The 19125-nt window shown below is 42.0% G+C and overlaps 1 protein-coding gene across 4 annotated transcripts in view; it reads right to left on the bottom strand.

The window, feature by feature from the left end:
* Positions 1-3544: 3544 nt before the first annotated feature.
* DNTT (DNA nucleotidylexotransferase) overlaps positions 3545-19125 on the bottom strand; it is a 473464-nt gene continuing 457883 nt past the window's right edge. For all 4 annotated transcript variants that reach the window (XM_088477001.1, XM_088477002.1, XM_088477000.1 and 1 more), the window contains one exon: positions 3545-3631. In XM_088477001.1, coding sequence (XP_088333127.1) covers positions 3545-3631 — 87 coding nt within the window. The remainder of the gene's footprint in view (positions 3632-19125) is intronic.

The raw sequence follows: 19125 nt of genomic DNA, 5'->3' as shown, positions 1-19125 counted from the left end.
TCTATTACTATTGCTGCATTAAGTAATATATATGGGATGTGTGTTCTAATGAAAATAATTACGAGCGGGGCATGGCTTCAGCATCAGTCATGGACTATGGGATTTTTAATCTACCACTGCTCGATACCTGCCACTGTGGGGGTGGCTAATACATATAAGCTTAAACATCCGCAAAAGAAATAAAAATTATGGATTGTATGAAGTGTGTACAATTAAGGACCGTATTCAATTAGTTTCGCTAACATCCCGTATTTTAGCTGCAGAAACTTATCGTACGCGTCCCCGCGATTCGCCCTATTCAATTCCAAAAGACATGAAAACAGCGACACGCGATGTCAGAACAGACGAAAAGTGGTGTCTGAATCGGGGAAATCAGCCTGAACCCCCCAAAAATATGCAGAAACATTGGGGATCAAAGTAGTAGTGCCCGATTAGCCCTAATACTACTGTTTGGGGTACTTACTGTAAGTTCGCACAATTGCCACTTATTTGCACAAGTGGTGAAGAATAGTATAAAGCGGTATTTTTGGGAGAAAATAAGTAGTCCTGGGGTAAATTAAAATGGGTACAAGCATATTTTAATGTCTCTAAAGTGCAGTTTTAATAATTGCAAAATTCCACCATCATAATAGCACCTGCAATCCCAAAAACACTTGACCCCTTCTTACAGCACCCCCTTATTTCACTAGTTTATGAACTTGTACCCCCACTTTGTGCTTTATCGCCCCAAAATTCAAAGTACTTTTTTGGGGTGTTCTCAAGGGTTTTTTTTAGGAATTTTTTACGTTGTCCATTGGGGCGCTGTTCCAAGGGTTCTGAGAGGTTTCCCCACCATTGCACCCCAAAACAAAAATTTTGCACATCTTTTCTTCTGCTATTCAGAGGCGAATCTTTTTCGACTATTACATTGCATTGAGTTTCCGCATACGCAAAAACGTATGGAATTGAATACGGAGATGTTTTCACTTGGCGAAAAGTCTCAATCGGCGATACTTTTCGCGGATCTCGACTTTTCACTTCTAATTGAATACGGACCTAAGAGTCTAAAGGGCATATTTATCATATCCCACATTTTTTATGTGATCAAGATATGATAATAACGACTACATTTGCTTGAATTTGCAATAATCTCTGGACACAGACTCTGATAAGAGCCCATCCTGCTGATGAAGTGGAAGCAGAATGATAACTTACAGTGCACTGGGCATGCCCGGCTGTCGGGCTGCGAATGTGTCAGTGGCAGCCGTCTCTAAGGGATCAGGAGGATCTCTCTGTAAAAAAAAGCATTAGAATAGCCCATAGGTTGCTATGGGCTAATGCCATCTGAAGAATGCTTTGCATTCAGGAGCTTGGAAAATCCTATAATAATATAGCAGCCCCATAGAAACATATGGGTGATTTTGCAATACCTGCTGCAGTCACTCCCTGGATACATTCTGGGGATGCTTGAAATTTGTGGATATATCTCAGTAAATAGGTGTGTACGGGGGATATCCCACAAATGTATTTTCATAAATATGCCCCTATATAATTACAGACAATATAAATAGATGTGACCAATGTTTTTGACATAAAAGGAAAAAACTGTTCCCATGTCAATGTTAAAAAAGGACAATCAATGGTCTTCAATGGCCAGTGTAACCCTACTGAAATGACGTTCTGAGGAAACAGCTCTATAGTTACATCTGCTTTAGTTATTATTAATTAAAACCTTACTATTATTAATGATTCAGCTGTCACCTAAACACAGTGTAGGCAGTCATCCTCTGTATTCACAAGATTATAGTTACCAATTTATTTCAAATCAGTAACAGCATTGAGGCACAGCTACTTAATGGTTCATAGATTGTGCTTGCTGCCTGTAGGGGACAGATGCACTTTAATTTGCCATTTCCTTACTTTTGAAATTACAAAACCCAGCAGCCAAATTATAATCCTACCAGATGTAATTTTGGGCAACACTGGTAACAAATATAGCCTGATACACAGAATGGAAGTTTCTCAAATCATTATATAGGCTTAGACAGGTGCTTGCAGGGGCGTTGGAATGATTTTATGTTGGGGGGAACATACAGTAAAATCATTCCAGCACCCCCCCCCAATAATAGACTCAGTCATAATAAATTTCCCCCAAAGTCTCCAATGTAGCAGGTAATAAGCAATTTTCCTCACCTTATATAGTAACAACAGGCAGAACTGATCCCAGTACGACTGGGCACTACAGATATCATGTCACACTCTGCTCTCATCTCCTGCTGCTGTGTGATTTATATAACGGGATGTGGTTAAATTATCGCCGCTCGGAATGCCAGCCATCAGAATCCCGATGGCAGAAGGCCAGCCCGGGACTAAAGATAGGTGTCTAAATGTCGACACCTATCTTTAGCCCCACGCCAAAATCCCGACGCCCGGCATCCAGAACATGGTAAGCCAGGGATAATTAGGTTGTAGCGGCAGAAGGGGAGGGTTAGTTTTAGAGAACCCTGAGAAGACTTAAGGTTAGGCACCCCCCCCCCCCGGTTAGGGTTAGGCTAGGGGAAGGGGTGGTTAGGGTTAGCCACACCTGGAGGGAGGTTAGGGGTAGGCACCCCACCAGGAGGGTTAGGTTTAGGGTGCGGAAAGGGGGGGTTAGGTTTAGGCACCCCCAGGGGGGACTTAGGGCTAGGCACCATCCCGGGAGTTTTAGGGTTAGGCACCACCAAGGGATGGTTAGGGGAGGAGAGGGGAGGGTTAGAGTACTTATCAGCCGACGGTCAGGGGCTGTGTTATATAGCAATAGGTTGCACAGCCCCTGCACTGCACGGAGGAGATGTCATGTGTGGTGTTATAACTTAAAGTTAAACTCCTCTGTGCGGAGCAGGAGCTGTGCATACTATTGCTATACAGCACAGCCCCTGACCGTTCCCGGCCAACCGCCACTCCTTTCACATGTTTGGGGGGGTGAGCCGCCCCCTTGCCACCCCCCATTCCGACGCTCATGGGAGCTTGAAAGGTTATCTAGAAAAGAAAAAACTACAAAAAATCCCCACATACTGCCAGTAAAATACAGCATTCCACCTATGGAACAATACCGTGTATGTGGGGAATCTTTTTTGTCTTTCTTAAATTGAGAGTTAACTTATCAGGCGTTCCAATGTGGCACTACAAGGACCAGCACTACCTGCCAGCTACTGATCCCTTAAATTGCCTCTCAGACAATGGTTTAGTACACAGAATGGAAGTTGATCAAATCAATTTATAAGGTGAGACAAGCGGTTGAAAGGGAGGGTGTTAGCTAGACAAGAAAACACTAAATATTGTTTACCTACAGTATCGAATGTTGTTTTTTGTGTTAATTAACAATCATAACTTTAAGGTGCTACTTTGCTGTGGTTGTTTTGTCTGTGTATTACTATGAAAGCTGGAAACATCCACAATAACCTATCATTAGCTGCATAACAGTGAAATTAGTTAAAGTCAATATAAGAGGTGATATACTGTAATTCTTAAAATGACCTTTAGTCAGAAGACAAATGTGGACACTTTCAACAATGCAATCCTGTATCTATGCATTCCTCTCCCACGGTTCAAGATAATCCAGGCCAAGGTGGGTAAAGATGTCTTCTTCAGTTTTTGCTTTAAGAAAAATGTTCTATAAAACACAAGATAAAATGTCATCTAACCATAAATATATCATTTAATTGCATTAGAGATAGCAAGGTATTATTTATGCATACTGTACTTTGTTAATTAAATTTACTGTTATACAAGTGAAGGAACTTTTATCCAGAAACCCTGTATCCACCCAAAAACCAAAGAAAAAAAAAAAGTTAATTGTCACTGCTGTAATGGCAACTATTATGCAGGTGTCACTGTGATGAGCACTGCTTACCAATTTCTAAGATTGTATTTAAGCTTTAACAATAACAAGAGCATAAACACACAAGTCAAATGTAGTTAATAATTCAGTTGAATTTATTCCAAACAATTCACTTTTTAGGGGCATATTTACCACAATCTGCAGAAATTATATATGATTTCAGCGCCACATAGGTACAAGTCCACTGTTCAGACCTTAATTTGCGGTGGTGTTAGCTTTAGATAAATTCAAAAAGATGCACTCCCCAATTTTGTGTGGATGTCAGCTCTATCAACGGGATTATGGTAGTGGCAATCCACCAAATAAGGCTTAATTAGAATATGAAGTTGATATCAATCTAAGCAATCATAAATAAATAAATACCCCAATAAATATATATAAATAGTGTAGTAAAAAATAATAGGATGATTATCTGTGAGATTGATTTTTAACTATGTAACAGTACCTAGTGCACTTGAAAACCTTTTATAATTGGTTCTTTGAATAATAAGAAAGTGCTGTTTAGTGACTTCCAAAAAGTGCATTGTGCATGAATAAGACAATTCAGTAATGATCGAAAATAGCTCAGAAGATGCTTAATGTATAATACATCTGCAGACTCGAAAAAATGCACTATAAAACAAAGTCAGTGTATCAATTTAAATAATTTAATTAACTATAACAATAGCTAAAACCATGTCATGGTTTCTACTTGTGCTAAACATATTCCAATAAATAAATAAAAACAGTTCAGGATAAACTCATTCCATAAAAAGACAAATTCATATCACTATAAATATGGCATAGGATATGGATAGATCATAATAATCTTATCTTGAAAAGGATGGACCAAAGTTCATAGAGGTAAGTGGATGGAGCACCCAACACGTTTTGTCTACTTCAGGACTTCTTCAAAGGGATCCCTTAATTATAATGATGAAGCAACCTGCGCTTTGGTGAACATCATAATGATGAAACAATCTGCGCTTTGGTGAGCATCATGATGATGAAACAACCTGCGCTTTGGTGAATATCATAATGATGAAACAATCTATGCTTTGGTGAGCATCATAATGATGAAGCAATCTATGCTTTGGTGAACATCATGATGATGAAAAGACCTGCACTTTGGTGAACATCATAATGATGAAACAACCTGCACTTTGGTGAACATCATAATGATGAAACAACCTGTGCTTTGGTGAACATTATAATGATGAAACAACCTGCGCTTTGGTGAACATTATAATGATGAAACAACCCGTGCTTTGGTGAACATCATAATGATGTGATCGTTCTGTCACCACCAACTTCAAAACTAGGAACATGGACATGGTAAGGAAACAAAATTGATTTACTAAGTTAAACTTGCCTTAAAAATGGGTGAAAAGCAAAAATAGCCTTTAAATATTTTTATGGTCAACTCCACAAATGAAGTGAGACAAAGAAACTGTTGGTGCGATACGAGTGTTGGATTTGGACTACTGTAAGTGGTGGTTTCATATAAAACCAGGTGAGACCTAACTGCTGTGCAAGATTATTGCAAAAGAAGAATGGAACTCAACAAAGAGTGAGATAAAGAATGCCTTCAAAATATTTTTGGATGTTAAGTCCAGTAAGCAGCAGAAATGTGACATGGTTTGTGGCCACATTGACTCTCTTGCTGTGATGTCATGAGGAGGATCACACTTGCTTGCCAGGGGATGACACTCAGGACCTGATACACAGAGTGTACGCACAAAGGCATTGCCTGTAAGAGCTAGCCCGGGTGAAGGAGGCATGGCCTAATCATTGGAGGTGTGACCACGTCCCCTTAAGAAAAAAAATAAAAAACCTAGTTGCAGCGCTGTGAAGTGGCGCTGTATGCTGGGGAGGGGATGCTGTAAGCCCCTCAACCCAGTGCAAATCCAGGGGGGTCACGATCAGTGTGCTCGCCCACAACACAGGCTCAGCAGCAGGGAGTAGTCTATCACTGTAGCCCAGCACATAGCAGTGTGTGCTGGGCTGCTGACAGGAAAGAGGGAGGGAGGGCGGAGTTGGGCCCCTCCAGCAATACCAGGTAATTAGTACCTGCTCCCCCCCCTCTTGGCGCCCCTGCACACAGGTACTGTTGCAATCAAGATCTGTAATTGGTATCAGTAATGTCTTGTAAAAGTTATAGGCGCTCCTGGACAGTTACTGTGAAGTGTCTTAGCGCACACACAGATGGTCCGTCTTATGGACGTGTTATTGGAGTGTCAGGTGTATTTTGGTGAAAGTGGTTGCATGCACAGAAGCTTAATCGCTGACTTAGGGAGCCATACTCAGATGGAGAAACTGCACCTGACATAGGTCTGGTTGAAGTTTCAATGGTGCAACTGATGGGGCATCAAGACACGTACCAACTGGTATTCCAGTGTCCGTGGAGACTAACAGTGGTGTCTCATTCCTTGCACATTCAGATGCAATATAATACACATGGGAAGGATTTTGTAGCGGAATTGGAATAAAGCTGCAGACAGGCAACTGCCAATAGAAGCAACTGCGGGTGCTTCTGCGTCGACCTCTGAAACTGGCCCCCAGTGATGTGTAGGACAGTGCTTCCAGTCAGCCGGATTAACGTTCATTGATATCTCCTTTGGCAAACATACAGGCTGTTATTATATTGGCAAGGCAGAGAAAGAAAGATAATCCATAGTCTAATAGGACATTTAAAAATGTTATTCATTCAACAAGAGCATAATTGCTTCTCTGAAGTCAGCACTAATTGCAAACCACAATGAGAACATCCATCAACTTTGGTTTCTAAAGATTGTATTTCGGAAATATTGAGGATGATCATTCACATATACTATATAAGGCATGATTGTCTGTTGTAAATAGATACACTATTTTCAAACATGCCTGTGCTGATTATTATTGGAAATGATTGATTATCCTTATATTATGGCGATCAACATTAATAATGAATGTTGTATAGTGTTTTTATACCTTTCTTATTGTCAATGCCTTACAGGAAGTGTAGATATATATTTAATGAGATTTACATTTTTCAATTACATTGCAAGTGCTCATCCCATAGATGGCCTATACCTGTGGTACTTAAAGGAACTGTCCAATTTTGCCCCCACACATGTACAAAATAGAGTAAATTTAAGTAGCCAAAATGAACTGACACAACTACTGACTTCAGGTAACAGGTATTGGGGAGTTAGAGCTTGACAACCCTTTTAGGGAACCTTTTTGCTGTATTGCCCTAATATAGATACTATGGCCGATTTTGCAAGCTAATTTATGAGAACACAATAAATACTCCCAGCACAACAAATATGTTAAACATGCTGTAGTGCCCCCAGTTCACATAATTCCACACAGAAACCCCAGTTCACATACAGTATGCTACAGTGCCCCCATTCTGGTGATGCAGCTAAATATGGGGGGCACCAGTGTGTGGTGGGCCCTGGGCAACCGCCCGGCTTCCCCGTTGTTAATCCAGTTCTCACTGCACAATCGCTTCCATTGACTATTTTGCACTTGACAAATAATCGTCAATTGATGATTGAATGATGTGGTTCAGTGCCAACTTTGCACCTTTATGCAATCATGCTTGCCTGCTCTACTGTAATAATCAGGAAACTCTTGAATTCTGTGAAGTTGAATCCTCCAGCAGAGTAGACCAGACTCCCGGATCTCCACAATTTCCCCAGTGAAGTGGGCAGTCCGGGGACTTGATGACAATGCGATCCTTTCCTTGATGATGGGACTTTATGATGCAATTTGTGGCAAATCGCTTTATCATGGCTCCCTTGCCTACTGCTTAATGGCACACATCTTGGCAATGCACAGTACTTACTGTCAGAGTATAGAGCCTACAAGCAGGACAGCTACAGTACCTCACTGGTCTCCTGCTGTGTGGGTTGGTGAAAGCCTGCCAAATTGAGAGCACAGTGCATGAGAATTCAGCTGCTCCAGTGAGTGCTTAAAAATTAGTTCAACGCATACATGCCTACTCTTGCGGGAGGCTTCTGATTTTTCGGTTAACCACTGAAAGAATAAGCAGATCTCCCGCATCTCGCCCACTTCCTAGTGAAGTGGGCAGGATGGGGAGATTTTTCGAGAAATTTGTGGGTCCGTAGGTAGGGGGCAGGGCTAAATAATGCAAATCATGTAATTTAGCCCTGCCCCCTCCTCACGAGCCCACGAATTGCGGGCTTTTCCTGTAAAGGGGTGGGGCCTAATGGCGGCTATAGTCTGGCCCTGCCCACCTGCTCCCGGAAAGCATTTCACAAAAGTCGGTAAGTATGGTTCAATGATTTAAAAATATTATGGGGTCTGTTTCTATAGATTGTAAGCTTGCGAGCAGGGCCTTCCTACTTATATATCTGTATGTTATTACCCAGTTTTGTTCTATTAATGCAGTGATTTTCAACCTTTTTTAACTCGCGGCACACTACACAAGATTTTAAAATTGCCAAGGCACACTATCCGGCGATGCGGTGTGCACGGACTATGAAAGAACACACTACATTAGTTCCCACAGGAACAAAACACACTACATTGGCCCCCACAAGAATAAAAAACACACTACATTGGCCCCCACAAGAATAAAACAATCCCATTGGCTGGCCTAACAGAAAAAAAACCCACATTGCTCCCCACAAAAAAAACAACCATACCACATTGCACCCCACAGAATTGCTCCCCACAGAAAAAGAAACCTATGGCTGGCCCCACAGAAACAAAATACAAAACAAAACACATTGTTCCCCACTAAATAGGCAAATATATGGCTGGATAACATATGGCTGGTTCTCACCAAAAAAAATGACATGGCTGGTACCCACAAAGAAGAAAAAAATGTCTGGTCCCGACAAAACCCACATTTCTTCCCCCCTTGTCACTCACACTGCAGCAGGATCGCGTGCGGGCGGGCTTCGAGGCAGGCTGCAGAGCCTGCCTGGACAGAGCGCGGGCTGGCTGACTGGTGCAGGGCGTTGGCTGGCAGAGCGGGCTGGAGGGCAGTAGACAACGCGGCATGCGTGACCTGTGATGTCACGCAGCCGCATCTTTGCAGGTCACTACCCGGTCGCGCCTGAGTCTCCCAGAGGAGCTCAGCGGCCCGGGATGCTGAAGTACAGTAAAATGTGCCCGGTGGCTCTGACAGCCCCGCGGCACACTTCACAACCGGCCAAGGCACACTAGTGTGCCGCGGCACACCGGTTGAAAACCGCTGTATTAATGCTTACAATTGTAAAGCGCAACGGAATATGCTGCGCTATATAAGAAACTGTTAATAAATAAATAAATAAATAAATTTACTAAGCAATGTTAGGAGACAGAGTGAAAAGTGATAAGGTGCCAGCCAATCAGCTCCTAACTGTCATTTTTCAAACACAGCCTGTGAGATGGCAGTTGGGAGCGGATTGGCTGGCACCTTATCACTTTTCACTCTGTCTCCAAACACTGCTTAGTAAATAGACCCCTATATGTCCAGCTTTAATGCAATGTACAGTATAGAGTAGATTTTACACGCTAATTTATATTATGACTTGTATTTTCTATGTTCAGTACATTGACAAGTACTGTATTAAATAGAAAACTCATCTGAGACATTTACAGTATTTAATGTAGGAACTAAATTGATTGAATAACATTGGAAATCCATTAATCAGTGCAAACAGGAATACTGTGATAGTGTAAACAGAGGGCTGAATTCCATTAGCCGCAATTTAGGTCACACAACTTTTTACTATGGGTAAAAGTTTACATTTCCATAGTAAGTAAAAAAACAACAACATTTTTTAAATGTAAATATGGCAAACCCCTAGTGCAGTACCCCTGGGACACCCCTACCACTAGGAAAATATGGCCAATAAAAACATGTCCTTTTCTCTAAAAAGATGAAAAATAAAAATGGGTTAAATGATGTGTGACATGTACAGAATGGTGACATGCAAATGATGTGGTATGTATGTTTCTTAAAAAGCAGTGTGTTGCTGCACTCCTCACTGCATGCATGTTGGGCACTAGGCCCTATAGCCTGCAGGAAGGTCTGACCTGACCAGCCGGATGTGCCACTGCACATGTGACTGCAGCCATCTTTACCTTGTATTGAGAAAGTAACATGGTGGTAGACAGAAGTCTCCTACTTACATATGTGTACAGTCGCTATAGGCGCGCTAAAATGCCCTTCTCAGCATTCAAAGTCCCATGAAACCCTGCTAGCGTCAGGCGTCTTTTTTGCATCTTTTTTTCATGAAAATGCGACTAGAATGCACTAGCAGACTGTGCTGATGAATATGATATGCGATACTTGTATATCTGTGTGAGACTGAACACCTCATTCAGAGTCGGTCGAATCGGCCGCACGGTCGTACGCCACCGATGTTCGCTATACTGTGCACGCGTAAAGTTCGCAATGTGCATGCGCAAACTAGCCGCTACGATCAGAAATTTCTCTCTCCTTGAACACAGTCAGGTCGGTAGTTTGAGTGACAGATTGAGGCGTTTGTGGGTGGTAACAGGGGAAGGTGCTTGAAAACGGGGGAGTGGAGATCCGAACGCAGGTGTGCCTAATTATGCGAACGGCGTTTTATGGGAGTGCATACGGTTTATGGGAGTGCATAATTAACAAAGTAGCGTCATGACACATGTGACTTGGGAGGTTTTTACACTGACATGATCGTAGAGCTTAAGAGAGGGTATGGTCAACCTTAAGCTCTACGACCAGTTCCGATGGTTCCCGATGGTCTCGATTAATCCTTATATGCCCGGAGATGATGTGCAATGCATACGAGAAGGGGGCGTATTTTTTTGAATTCCGTCCGCTTCCTCCCCTTGGTCGGCCAGCTACCGATCCGAACTTAGGGACGCAACTTGCGAGGGAATCATTTGCATATCCGGCCCCTTTTCCCGTACGACCATGCGGCCGCTTCGACCGACTCTGAATGAGGTCCTGAGTCTCTAAATCTGTATACAAAGTGCTACAATGCAGCGGCCACATCTTTTTTCATTCCAAGTTCCATTGTGCTGCATTTACAGACTCAGGTGCACACAGATATACAAGTGTTGCATATCAAATGAATCAGCACAGTCTTCAGGTGCATCCTATTCACATCACATTGCGCTAACAGAGTAGCACGTGTCCTGGAGGCTCACTCAGGCATATCGAGGCTAGACGTATGAGGACACATCTGTAGTTCATGTGAGAGACCCAGTTATTTACTTGTTATAAAGCTGTTCAAGCTTCCCTGTACCACTACCCATAAGCAGCATACATTCACTGGCTGGTGAGCTGTATGTAACGCCGCTCCACTCCATTACCAGTGTACATGTGACAGTGAGTACAGCTGTACCTGTTATCTATCAATAAACCAAGATCACTGGTTAAGTAACTGGGCTGGTAATAGTTTGAGTCATCATATGGTGTGTGCCTACATAACTCTGCAGTATCAACACCTGCACACACATAATTTCCAACAATGTTGAAGTGTTGTATTGATGGGAAAGGGGGCTACTGAACCTGCAGATGGGAGTTACAAGTGTTTATCATTTATAAAAGTAAAAAAATCAGCCATTTGACGTTGCAGCAATGCCTGTGACCTGCCATTTTGAATTGAACTGTGCGGGTATCAGTAGCGCACTCGATGACAATATCCCCAGAAATGCACATTAATGTAACACTGTACTTCACACTACGGAACTTGTAGCTAATTGAGTTCAACCCAGAGAATCATGGGATTTTCGGGCCTCCTAGTCTAAAATAGAAATCAAAGAATCATTTCTAAATCGCTTTATAAGTAACTGTAGCATTTCTACCTCAAATATTTCCGCATAGGGTTCATCCTTGTATTACATTGCATTACATGAATTTGTTTGCTTTCGTATTAATCTTTACTGTTATTAAGAAAACTGAATTGACCTGGTATGGAACTCTGGTTTGGATCATTAAGCAATGTGAAATTCTATATATTTAATGTTTGCCTAACCTATAAAGGGCAGTGTCACACAGGAAATTTAGAATGCCACAATTGTATCATGAATCTTCATTTGTACCATGAACTTGAATTGAGAAAGCTGTTACTCTGTCACACCAAAGCAAATCCGGTGTCAAAAGGCTGCATCTGATGGTCTAACAACGGAAACGCTTTGATGTGACTGGGGAACAGAGTACACTGGCTGAACACATCATTGTTTAAGCATAACACAATTCTCTTTGTAGGCATGTTCAATGCAAATTTTTGTTTTTACGCCATGCAAACAGCCTCTCCTATAGTGTATATTTTTCCTTCCGGGCACGCTTGAAGAGAAATTACCACATCAAAAGAAGTATCTAATTTTTAACCACAACAAAACCATTTGGATGTGATTTCTAAAACCTAATGAATGTTCGATGAACTGTTTCATACTTTAAAACTTGATTAAATATTTATTTAAATTAGCTATGTCGGGCACCATTCACTATTCTGATATTGTTTAGGTTAATTCGAGATTTTGATGGAGCCTTAGCTTATTTACAGCATCCTCAACAAGGAGCACTTGGGAATATATATATATATATATATATATATATATATATATACAGTCAGGTGCATAAATATTGGGACATTGACAGAATTTTCATATTTTGGCCTCTATTCACCACCACAATGGCTTTGAAATGAAACAAACAAGATGTGCTTTAACTGCAGACTTTCAGATTTAATTTGAGGGTAATTACATCCAAATTAGGTGAACGGTGTAGGAATTACAACGGTTTCTATATGTGCCTCCCACTTTTTAAGGGGCCAAAAGTAATGGGACAAACTAAAAAATCCTAAATCTAACTTTCACTTTTTAATACTTTGTTGCAAATCTTTTGCAGGCAATTACAGCCTGAAGTCTGGAACGCATAGACATCACCAGACGCTGGGTTTCATCCCTGGTGATGCTCTGCCAGGCCTCTACTGCAAATGTCTTCAGTTCCTGCTTGTTCTTGGGGCTGCTAAGCTGCTAAGGAGCTGCCGAGGGGGTCAAATGTCCCTCCTTGTGCGGTCATCGGTGCCCCCTGTGCCATCGCCAACGCCATACAAGCTCACCCCATAAGTATCCAGCCCAATGGCAGGTCCTCGGCACCCCATGGCATGTATGCCGAGAGATTGGAGTCCATAGACTACGGACTGCAGGCTTATGGTGCGTACACATAGCGATATGAAAAAAGCAATTTGAACAATAATGATATCGTTATCGTTCAAATCGTTGATTTTTTGGTCCCTACCAATGACCATCGATGCACGAGAAGGTATGGACGATAGCAATATCGCCCATCGGCCGTGCATGCTGGTCTACCTGCTCCATATAGAGCAGGTAACTATAGGGACCCACGATCGTTGATCGTGGATCGCTATAGTCGTTGGTGAGTTGGTGGTGATGATCGATATCAATCATGCAGCACACCAGGGACGGTGCAAGACGATCAGCCAGTGATATCGTATCGCTGGCTGATCGCTCTGCGTGCATGCACCATTAGATGTTTTGATCAAAATCTGAACAAACTCCCCTTGCTTTTATTTGCTAGATACACCCATATTTGCAATATACTAGTGTTAATGCTGACAGTAAAAGTCTTTCTGTTGTGTACTCTATACATACATGGCATTAATATTGCCACGCAGCTGGCACCATGTATAATATAGAGTAAAACCAAGCATGGGCATATTTCTTTTCTGTTTTGTTTCAATTATATTTAGCCACTCAGAAATGAGCTAGTGTATAGACTAAAAGGGTTAGACTGCAATATTAGTGACTGTTCCGAACCTAAGTTATTATATATCAGAGGGACGTAAATATGACAGATAGGGAGGTTTTTATAATACATTTTATATAATACATATTTATTTTGCTTTGCTGAACTGCTTTAGCACAGGTGTGGTTTTATTGCTTTTCATGTGTCTTACACCCTGATGTTACATTGAGGAACTTGGCAGAGGTTCAGGGCTGGCAGGGCACAGTAAAGGAGCTCTACACACACACAGATTGCCATTCAGGCAATTCACTTGACTTTATCTTTTGCATTTTTGTTTCACGATTTTCTTCAGCTATGTAGCGAAGGTGTTTAGCTGATGATTACAATCAGTACTATTCTTTATGCCTTCCTTGCTGGGGAAGTAAGTAATGAATTGTGGGTCTCGTTCTGTGTTTTTGCCATTTCAGACTAGCATTCAACGTGCTTATAGCTAATCTCTAATCAGCATCAATCAAGCTTATATAAAATGCTTAAGAGCAGCTGGCACTTCCTTGTCTTGTCTGTGCCAATCAATTTTGCTATTTCAATGACTGCATATCATGATTCTGTGGCTGCAAGCATGACCATTAAGTACACTTAGAGCAGAACAAATGTTTATGGAAAGCCGTAACTTCCTATATTTATATGTAGACATCAATAATCAATAGCTGTAAAACCAGAGGCAGAGGAAGCAAGGACACTTAAACCATCATTACCTGATACGTATTCTCTAATCAGGGCTAATCAGAGATTTTAATGAGACGTGGATTCATGGGCTTTCAATTTGTAGCAATTGATTCCCTGTTTTCGGCAAAACAGATCTGAATCTTGTGACTTCTTTACAAATACCTTCTGTTTATTTTCAGAAAATAATTGTTTACATCCCACAGTATTTATATGAGATAATATAATTAATTGATTTTACATAGTTTATATAATATACCAGATAGCTACGGTACAATTAGCGATTTCTCTAAACTAAATGATACAGTTAATCGTATGGCGTCTGACCTCTGAATAATTGTAGTAGAATATGCTGTTCAGTGTAACCCTGAACAATGGATTTGTACTAACAAATTTAGTTTATTTTATAATGCCTTCATGTCCACTGTACATGAGTCAGTATTCAGAACTGCTATACTCCTCAGGTAGCCCACTATAATGTGATCATGGTCTGCAGTGTGCCTCAGCCAAACTCCCCCATCCAATTTAGTCATGTAAATGTTGGGAGGAATGATATTAGTGAGAGATACTTTACATCTAAGGCGCAGAAAAGAAGTAATTATATAACACATTTTTTTTTTAATATTAAAAAGTGGGTACATTTCACTGGACAAAAATGGCCAATAACAACTTTTGAAAACTTGGTAGTGTCATTGGAAATTAAAGACAGTTGGATAGTACTAAAGAACAGAAATTAATCTGAGAGGACATAAAAAACAGCCCGGTTTTCAAATCTTCAAGTTATTAAGTTTTGTTATGTGATGTCATCCAAATCCATCCAGAACAGGCTCCCTAGGTCAAAGTTCTGTCCGGCGCACTCGGCTGTGAGGTCTGACTGGGACACCAACCACTCCATTAGGCATCCCAGACCAATTGTCACCCCTCTGTGAAGTTTTCATCCAAATCCATGCAGTGGAAGGCCCAGAACAGGCTCCCTGGGTCAAAGTTCTGCCCAGCGTACACCAAAGGGAGGTCCAACCGGAACCTCAACCCCCTAGTACAGGGCACTTCAACCCGGGTCCCGTGGAGTCGTTCCCCGTGGCCCACCGATGGTTACTGTAGTGCAGACCACAGGGACTGCAGTCTGCACTGCACACAGAAACAAGCATGGCGCCGGCGGCAGTGTGTTTATTTTGGCAGCCAGCCAATGAGAGTCAGACAGACTCTCACTGGATGCTGCGCCCATTGCATGAGCCGGGCTGGAGCTCACTCATGAGCTCCATCTTCCGGCTCCCGCAGTGGGTAATGTGATCGATGTGATGACGTCTCTCCCGTAATGCAGAGCGGGCCGGCCCAGGAGGACGGAGGAGCAGATAGCGGCGGGAGTCAGAGCGGGGTTTCAGGTAAGTGTTTTATTTTTATTTTTTTTACGTATGTCTTTGCGTGCATTGGGGGGATTACTACTGGGGGCACTGCATAGGGGGGTACTATTACTGGGGGCACTATATAAAGGGCACTATTGGGGGTACTGTATAGGGCAGGACTACTACTGGTGGCACTATATAAAGGGCACTATTGGGGACTACTACTGGGGGCACTATATAAAGGGCACTACTGGTGGCACTGCATAGGGGGGACTACTACTGGGGGCACTATATAAAGGGCACTATTGGGGGTACTGCATAGGGGAGGACTACTACTGGGGGCACTGCATAAGGGGGGACTACTACTGGGGGCACTATATATGCATATTTCTGTTATTACAGATGAGAGTCTATGGGGGAGATTAACTAAGCTTTGGAGAGAGATAAAGTGGAGAGAGATAAAGTACCAATGAGCTCCTAACCGTCATTTTTCAAACACAATCTGTCAACTAACAGTTAGGAGCTGATTAGTTGGTACTTTATCACCCTCTACTATATAACTCTCAGACTTAGTGCATCTCCCCCTATGTAATGTATGTAAAGGCCACTCTTGGTCATACTGTATACAGAATTAGTTAGTTAGTTACAGTAATGCAATCTCTGCAGGCTACAAGCATGAAAATTATGTTTCTGCACATTTGAACACACAATTACTATTTCCTGAATGTAACAGATTAAAAATAAACTGTGAAGTTAACACGTGTAAAAGTGTGGGCACTCCGTCAATCAGTATTTAGTAACACCTCCTTTGGCAGATTATTGCAGCTTTTACACATTCTTGTAGACAGCTAAGATACTTTCTATTCTTGCTTTAGGATTTCCTTGCAGAACTCTCGTAGATCACAAATATTCTTACAGATCTCACCACAGATTTCATGTAACATTCAATTCTGGGAACTGTGAAAGCCGTCCCAAAACATTTATCTACCATTCCCGTCAGTGCGTTATGGTTCAATCTGAGGAAGGTTTTGGATTGTCATCTTATCTAAGGTTTCTTCTGTTTTGAGTTCTTTACTGGCTCTGGGTCTTCAGTCTCTAGTATTTGTTTACAATTAGGGGTTTTTTTTATCATAGGGAGAAAAGCCCTAAATCTAGCGACAACACACACTTTTACCAGGGATAGTGTTTATTCCTATTTAATAAGCCCCCAAGCCAGTGGTGGCTTCGCCGGCTATCTCCGGTGATAGCAACAAGTAGACTGTCTTCCTATTATTAAAGTCATCTCAGAATGGTGATAGCAGAGGCTACAGACAGGAAACTATGCCCATACAGAAGGCCGCAAGAATGGCTCGTGAAGTAGTATCCTACTCTTGCCAGATTAAAGTAATCTCATACACTGTTGTATCCAGGGCAATGGCATCACTAGCGGGGTACGGGACGCACCAGGTGACACCATCCGAGGGGGTGACACCAAAGTAGCAGAGCTGCTCTGCTATTTTGGTGTCACTCCCTCGGATGGTGCCACCGAGTGGTGAACAGCGGGTATGGATGATGAGTGGTGAACAGCGGGTATGGATGATGCGCACATCATACACTGTTCTGCTAGAGAGGCAGCGGGCTGCCCAGTGGCTTCCAAAGCGCTGGGCAAGCGCCCAGCATGACGGGAACACATGGTCTCGCCCAAAAAAGTCATGCATTAGTGGGGAGTAGCTTTGTTGGCATGAGACCATATCGATTTTGTGAGCACCCGCGTGCATTTGGCACTCGCAGAGGACCATAGGAGGGGTGACAGGATGAGTACAGCGCACTGGGAATCACCAACCCCAGTGCCGCTACCCGGATAAAGTGGAGAGAGCAATTCAATCATTCTAGTGACTGCAAATAGGATTTTTTTTTGCACCTCTGGAGGCTGAGGGGTAAAGTTACTAAGAATTGTGTCTGGTCAAGATTGCAATCACGAGTGTTTGGACATTTGTTTTAAATTTGGAAATTTACAAAAGGGAAACACGCATATGAAATCATGATTTTCTATGCAAAACATGGGTGAAAACACAAATAGAAGTAAATACAGGGAGGGGCTCTAGACTGCACACCCTAATAGTAATGAAAGGTGCCATCATGCTGAGATTTTAAAGTAACATACACAAAAAAGAGTTGCAGATGCACTATGCAATCATTACTGTTCACATTCAAATTTATTAAATAGAATTTCAGAGGTAGTTTGCATATCACTGGCCAATGATACGGACCTGCCTGATATTCTATTTAATAAATTTGAATGTGAACACCATCAGCCAATCTCACAAGTACTTTCCTGAGCAGAAACATACACAGGTCAGTGAGATCCATGTATGTTTCTGCCTGTAATAAAGCAAAGAAAGGGTAAAATTAAAAAAAAAACAGTGTGGGGTTCCCCTCTTGAGCATAACTAGCCCGGCGCTCTTTGAGCTGGCCCTGGTACACAAAATATGGAGAAAAAAAAATGTGGAGGTCCCCCATATTTCATGAATCAGCACCAGGCTCTTGGCCCCGATGCTGGTAGTAAAAATACAGGGAAAAAATGTTGTGGGGATCCCCCGTTTTTCTTACTACCAGCACCGGGCTCAACTAGCTGGAGTGTAAAGCCACAGCCAGGGGACCATATCACCAGCATTACAGTCCGGCTAGTGGAGCCTGGTGCTTGTTTTAAAAATATGGGTAAAAACCCACGCCATTATTTCCCTGTATTTTTAAAACAAGGACCATTTCACAGAGCCTTTAGCTAGTTCATTAAATACAGGGGACCCCTACACATTTTGTCCCTTGTATTTTTTGAACCAGGACTGGCTCATAGAGCCCAGTGCTGGTTATGCTTTTGAGGGGGACCCTGCATCATTTTTTTTTACTATTTTACATAATACACAAATGCAGCCTGCACATATCTCACTGATGTGTGCAGGCTGCATGTTTTGGAGTGTTTGGCTGCCGTCAAAGACATGGAACATGGGAATAAAATACGATCACATACACCATCAAAAAGCACGATTTAGCAAAACTCGATTCTTGGTAAATTTGAGTGTTTCAGCTGTCAAAAGTCTCCCGTGTTTCAGCGATGCTGTGCGTGTTTAAATTCTGGAAATCTCAGACCAGACACCTTACCCCTGATTGTAGGACTTCTAATTGAATTGGTCCCAGCACTTCATCAAGGTAGATTTAACTGTAATCTCTTAAAAAAAAAAGTCTTCCCTTAATTATAAAATTGTAAAGAAAAAAATATTATATTACCTGTGCAATGTAAAGGTTAAAGACTGAGGGGTAAATTTACTAAGATTTGTGTGTGCCCTGTATCTGTCCATTTATAAATATGGATAGGAACGGTCAGAATCGGGAATTATTGTTTAAGATATATTCAGAAATTTACCAAGCTCCCATGTTTGTCATGGTATATGTGATCATTCCTAGCCATGTTTAATCCCCGTGTTTCCTGCCCATGGTTCTCTCCTGAACAAACAGCATGCACATATCAGTGAAATATGTGC

This window comes from Taudactylus pleione, unplaced genomic scaffold (assembly GCF_031769625.1).
Source record: "Taudactylus pleione unplaced genomic scaffold, aTauple2 ptg000198l, whole genome shotgun sequence".
NCBI lineage: Eukaryota > Metazoa > Chordata > Amphibia > Anura > Myobatrachidae > Taudactylus > Taudactylus pleione.
This window is presented reverse-complemented; position numbering and strand designations above follow the sequence as displayed.